At 48.2% G+C, this 6,409-nt stretch overlaps 1 protein-coding gene across 1 annotated transcript; it reads right to left on the reverse strand.

Moving 5' to 3' along the window:
• Window positions 1-4,953: 4,953 nt before the first annotated feature.
• LOC101662034 (39S ribosomal protein L51, mitochondrial-like) lies at window positions 4,954-5,437 on the reverse strand. Its single transcript, XM_045299996.1, has one exon. It carries the CDS (start codon window positions 5,338-5,340, stop codon window positions 4,954-4,956), a length of 387 nt encoding a protein of 128 aa, XP_045155931.1. The 5' UTR covers window positions 5,341-5,437.
• Between the last annotated feature and the right edge of the window lie 972 nt (window positions 5,438-6,409).

Genomic DNA, 6,409 nt, shown 5'->3' on the forward strand with positions numbered 1-6,409 from the left:
GTGAACTAATTTAAAACAAAAACAAAAAAAAAGCCTCCACTGGATTTTTCAAGTACTCTTGTGGTTTCTTTCTGTCTGTCTGTCTGCCTTGCTTTTTGGACATCTTGATATTTGGTCCATTTGGAATTTGTCCCAGTAAAAGATATGGATCCAAGTTTTTCCCTCCTGATGGCTGCTCAGTCACTATTTTTTAAAACAAATCTATAATTTATGCCACTTTTAGTGTATGTTCAATCTCACTAGCAGCATTCAATGAGACCTTCTTTTAGTTAAATAACACACACACACAAAGCCAAAATATATTGTGCGTAGGCTCTCTCCTTCATTCCCCTCCCCCTCTGTGTTTATAAATCAATACCAGAAACACCTTATGTATTCAGTAACATCAACATTCTGGTGTATTCTTGAAACTCAACCTAACGGAATATTATGCAACCTTTAAAACAATGATTTTAAAGATCATATCGAAACGTGGGGAATTGCTTCTGATACAAATGTCGAGTGACAAAGGAAGGATATAAACTGTATGCAACCCAAGAATGTGACCACATCCTGCAAACATTCTCAGAGAATTCAACGGAAGGATGACTATTGGAATCTGGATGAGAGATGTTCCCCCAGCTTGGTTCCCCCCTCAAACATTTTTTTCTGTCAAGGGGTGATAGCAGTATCACATTTCATTCATCACTGACTTTTCAATCTTGGCAGCTTATTGTCCCCTACTGTTTTTGTCTCTCCCAGAGACCTCTTTAATATGACAGAGAAGAAATACAGAGATCACAAACCCTCGAGGGCAGAAAATCTTTTCAAGGGAAGTAAAAGATCTCATGGTTGAAAAATCCCAACATGGTGTTGTTTGTTTTGGGAAGAAGGAGAGCCGCTGGGAGCAGGGGAGCAGACTCCATCGGGCTCTGAAAGGGACAGACCAGAAGGCGCTGGGTGGAGCAATTAAAGTAATGCATGTCACTTGTGGACAGGACTGCAGATGTCTTCTGGGAGACACCGCTGAGTCACTGTGTGCACCCTCGGGCCAGGAAACTCAGCTCCCAAATGAACAAGGAACGCAGTGTTGAACATCTCTCGCTTCTGCTGGGAGCTGCAGGGAAGGTTAACTACTCTTTGAGAAGGTATGTGAGCTGGTGGAATAAGAGACCAGCCGACTGGAGGAGGGTTATTACTGGCCCTGTAACCCTTTAGACCCGCGGATTCTCTCATTCAGGCAGGAGCCCAGCCCTGCACAACTGGGTAGCCGCAGGTGCAGCCTAACACCAGCTGTAGCCAATGCTCCGGTCATGTGGAAGAACAGCACAGGGATGGCTGTTGTGAAGACTTGGTAGTCCCAGCCAAGGCACCCGTCAAGGCACTGCATTGGCTAATGGCTTCCTAAGAGCTGGTGACGTGACTTCTTGGGTTCCCCATCCAATCCTTTGAGACCTCCCCAGATCTGGAGCCTCTCTTAAACTCGCCTCCCACATTCTCGGCTGCCCTACTTTGCTCCTACTTCACAAGACAAACACAGCCGCCGACCCCTCGGTGGGAGGCGGGGAGCTCCGGTACCCAGGAGTTGCTGCTCAGACTGCAAGATCTCACCAAGAAGTCGACTCGTGGTACAGTGTAATGATCTCCAATAGATTGTGTCGGCAGCTCCGTCTACTCAGGAGGACCCTACACACACACACACACACACACACACACACACACACACACACACGTCATGGCCTGATTTTCAGAAACCTGTTTGTAATCTTAAAGGCAGCCTCTTTTCTCTAGCTGGGAAATGGATGTGGCTAACATTCATTCACCCCAACTTCTTTATAATTTCTGTAAGAGAATGATCCTCTGAGCCTAGAAGCCAGCTTTAAAGGCTGTGATTGAAAAGCCATTCCGTTGGTCAGTTCCTGCCCTTATTGTTATTGATGCTGTCAAGTTGATTTGACTCACTCCTAGTGACCCCACCTGAGAGACTCCAAGGGCCCCATCGATTTTCTAGGGTGCAACCTGTATAGGAGCAGATCATCAGCCATTTCCCTTGAAAAGTGAGTGACGCAGTGGGTTCAATCCATTTGTCTCTCAGTTGGCAGCCAAGCACTGAACCACCCTGCCACCAGGGCTCCTTGTTTCTGTCCTGGTTCCAAACTATGTCTGTCACATATACTGTTGTACACTTCACTCACCAGGTAAATATTCAGAGAGCACCTATTATGTGTCAGTTCCCAGCTTGGGCACTAGGGATAAAACTGAATGAAAGCAAAGTACTCTCATGGAACTTACCGTCTAGGAATGAAGACAGATGACCAATGAACAGAGAAGCGTGTGACATGTAAACAATTCAAATAAAATACAGCAGGCTGAGGAGACAAAGAAGGCAGCTGTGGGAACATTCCGTGGGAATGTTCTCACTTTCCGTTCAGAAGACCGGGTTCCCCTCCTGGTCAAGGCACTTCCTGGCTGAGACAGACGAGGAAGAAAAGCCTGGTGACCTGCTTTGGGACATCAGCCCATGAAAGCTCTAGGTCAGTGGTTCTCCACCTTCCTAGTGACACAACCCTTTAACACACTTCCTCATGTGATGGGGACTCCCCATCCATAACATTTTCATGGCTGCTTCATCATGGTCATTTTGCGACTGTTATGAATTAGGCGACCCTGTGAAAGGGTTGTGCGACCCCAAATGGGTCGCGACCTCCAGGCAGAGAACAGCTGCTCTATGGAGACAACTGAGGAAGAAGGAGAGTCAAGAAGGGGAGGATTTAGAATGGGTGGCTGATTGCCTCCTGGAAAACCGCCTTCTTTGTCTGGAGACCAGAAGAACCTGGAGGTGCCTGGCTGCCATTGTTGAAATATTTTGATCAAAGATTCCACAGAAGAATCCTGATCAAAAGAGGAGGAATGCAGGATGGGATTTCGAATGTTCACAGACCTTAACCAGGAAGGGTGGATGAATCCCTGAAGTCACTGCCCCGTGAAACAACGTTCAACTTTAAACCAGAACTATTCCCTAAAAGCATGTGAAAAGCAAACCATAGTTTAGCTGAGCTAGTGAAAAAGCTCGGCCTCGAAGATTACACCCTCTTTTCAGAGCTGTCTATATGGGTTCATATTGCAAGATTGGGTAGGACCCTGAGGGGACAGGGGGTTTATGTGAATGAGAGGAAACAATTCAGAAAAGGAGGGTGAGAATATTTGCACAACTCAAAGAATGAAATCAATGGCATTCCGTGGGACCTCTAGAAACTGACTTCAGTGTAGGTGCGGCTGTGTCTGTTGTCAGCACCAGCAACAAGACAGACAAAAGTTGTCTTCAAAAATTGAACCGAGGAAGGAAAAACCATCCTCATTTAGGAAAAACACGTGGTAGGGGAAATAGTGGCTCTGATGAAGTGTGGGACACTGACACTGAGGGAAATATGAGGAGGACTACATTCCCTATCTTACAACAGAGGGACTCTGGAAAGCTAGTATTCCACAGTAGGAAAGTCGCCACTATGGTAAATTAGAGATAAAGTCCAAGTACATGATCCTGCTTTAAATGTCACTCCCACAGATTCTCCCCTAACAGCTGTGGTGCCTTAAAGTGAGCACATGGTGGGTTCCACCTCCCTACAGAAGCAGACATCCTGTTGTTATCGCCTCCCACTGTGTCACCCAGCCCCCCTCATACCTTCCCCAGTGAGGCTATTAGGTTTCCTCACCTGTGAGCCGTGAGCTCAGGGACCTTACTGTGGTTACCACCCACCCTGTGACGTATGTAACTACTGAATATGCATGGCTTATGGCAACCTATAAGTATCCCAAGATAGTAGAGATGCTTACAACTCCATGGCAGTGAGTGGTGGGGTGGGGGCAGGATGGGGACGGATCTGTGCACCGTAGTAGTGTGCTATATAAACACACCACAGTTTACTGATCCATTCCACCATGGGCTAACACAGTACTTCTCAACCTTCCTAATGCCGCAACCCTTTAAAACACTTCCTCATGTTGTGGTGACCCCTCAACCATAAAATTATTTTTGTTGCTACATCATTACTGTCATTTTGTTACTGTTATGAATCGGGCGACCCCTGTAAAAGGGTCACTTGACCCCCAAAGGGGTCGCGACCCACAGGTTAAGAACCGCTGGGCTAACACTTGGCTTGCTTCCACCTTAGAGACTTTTTCAGATAACACTGCTGTGAGCATCCTTGTTCATGTCTTTTGAAACACGTGAACGTGTGTCTCAGGGGTAGGATTCTTGGACCTCTTAGACACAGGCAACCTGTTCTCAGACTTTGCCCTCTGTCTCTCTTTAAATCAAGGTGAAATTCTCTATTTTGACCATGTCAACGTGTACAACTCAGTGGTTTCTCTCCCATTCCCAACTGAAGTAGTTAGTTTATGGTGCCAACCTGGCCGATAAACACATGTGGGGTTAATTGAAGGGCAGAGGGATAAATGGCTCGGTGAGCCTCGCCTTTCGAGTTCTCGGGTGTCTTGCTCTCTGATGGTCGGACCAGGGTGCAGCTGCCTTAGCCAGTTCCCTGCTTCAGTTGGCAAGGCTTATTTCCGGCAAGACATCCCTGAGGAGAAGTCACATGGACCTACACCGATGCAGCCCTGGGTGCTGGAGCAGTCGTGTGGAAACCCCCGCCAGCGCTGAGATGCGTACACATTCACTGACTCGGCTTTCCTCCTGCAGTTGGCGTCATTGCGTCTGTTTTGTGAGATGGAGGAGGACTTTGTGGATTGGTGTCGGACATACGGGTTAATGTTGGACTTGTGGGCTTGGACAGCCCTGGTTTGGGATGTTTTCTTTTTTTTTTTTCTTCTTTTTTTTTTGTGTGTGGATATAAGATTCCAAACAAAACCCCTTTTATTGCAGAAAACACACAACGTTCTTTCTTCATAAGGAAATGTACTATTGCCGTATTCAAGGTGACAGCATGCACCACTTCCACAGTTCCATTTTCTCTTCTAGCGGTATTTTCCGTGCCGACTAAAATGTCTGTAAAGATAACGAACGCGTCTGTTAAGCTTGTGCAGCTCATCAAGGAACAGTGGATTCCCAGCCATGCTCCTCTTTCTGATGCAACGTTGCAATTCATTCCGCTTCCAACCTCGAAGCCATTTGGGGCCCTTGATCAGTTCTTTGGGGTGTTTCTCAAAGTCACCCAGGATCCCAATGTTATCAGACACCCCGAACAAGGCCCTCCTCTCATTCCAACGATCGACGACTTTAGGGGGTGGGAGGGTGAGTCTTACACGGGACAATCCTGGAACGCCCAGAGAAAAGCTCCTGCAGGCTAAGGGCACCCAGCCCCAAAGGCTCCTGCCTAATCCCCAGGGGAGAGCCCCTGCCATTGCTCTCGTCTGTCCTACAAGGACACACTGCACGGCTGCAAACGGTAGGACCCGGCGACTTCCTCAAGGCGATAGGGAGGAGAAGCGTCACGGCTGACCTGCCTCCCGGCGGAGACCAGAGGCAGCCATCGCGAGCCTGTCTTTCCCAGAAACTTGGGATGTTTTCTTGATGCGCACTTACCCTTTATATAAAACTCTCTTATACATGAGTTTCTGTGGATTTGTTTCTCTAAAGAACCCAGACTAACGCACCAATGCTGCGCCATCCTCACCCAGAACACCTGCATGGACTCAAGGTGGGCAGGTTGACGCTGAAAAGTCCCACCTCAAACTGACATTTATAAAGCCTCACACATGTGCAAGGTTTACGTTTTTGAGGAGTTTACCAAGGAAATTAAGTCTAAGCTGGCCAGTCCCAGCCTGAAAAGCCTGCCTTCCAGTCTGCATCTATACCCGGACTTCTCTCGGAGAAACAGATCCAAGTCTCCTTGGCAACTCCATGGGGATGCTACTGGCACCTGAAACATCTGATGGACCGACTGACTTGCTGTTAAGCCCACCTGGGTCAGCTCCTCTTGAAGGGGTGCCCCACTAGAGTTCATGTAGCCTCAGTCTTCCATTGACCTGCGCCTGAGCCTGTGATAGCCTCACCTCCCCACATGTTCTCCCACCCCACATTCAAGTCAGTTCCTCAGGGAGCTCTACATTCAAAACATTCCGGAAGCCAGTGCTGCTCCCGGCTCCTCCTGCCCCTCCTGCGCTCTCTCCTGGGTTAGTGCTGCCAGTGCCCTTTGGTTCTTGCCCTTCAGGGTACGCTCAGGGCGGCACCAGACAGATCCTGTTAAAACAAGAACCGGATCCTACTACTTCTCTATTAAAAGCTGCCAATAGCTTTCCATGGTATCAACTCCCACATCAGACCCACTGCTATTGAGTCCATGCTGACTCACAGCAACCCTATAGGACAGAGTTGAACTGCCCCTGTGAGCTTCCAAGACTGTGGCTCTTTATGGGACCAGACAGCCCCGTCTTTCTCCCACAGAGTGGCTGGTGGTCACAAACTGCGGCC

Source organism: Echinops telfairi, unplaced genomic scaffold (genome assembly GCF_000313985.2).
Source record: "Echinops telfairi isolate 266 unplaced genomic scaffold, ASM31398v2 ScPeMD7_7458;HRSCAF=8496, whole genome shotgun sequence".
In the NCBI taxonomy this organism is placed as follows: domain Eukaryota; kingdom Metazoa; phylum Chordata; class Mammalia; order Afrosoricida; family Tenrecidae; genus Echinops; species Echinops telfairi.

Coding starts and splice junctions, on each gene's coding strand:
- LOC101662034 (XM_045299996.1), bottom strand. CDS start 5,340: ATGGCAGGGGCTCTCCCCTGGGGATTAGGCAGGAGCCTTTGGGGCTGG.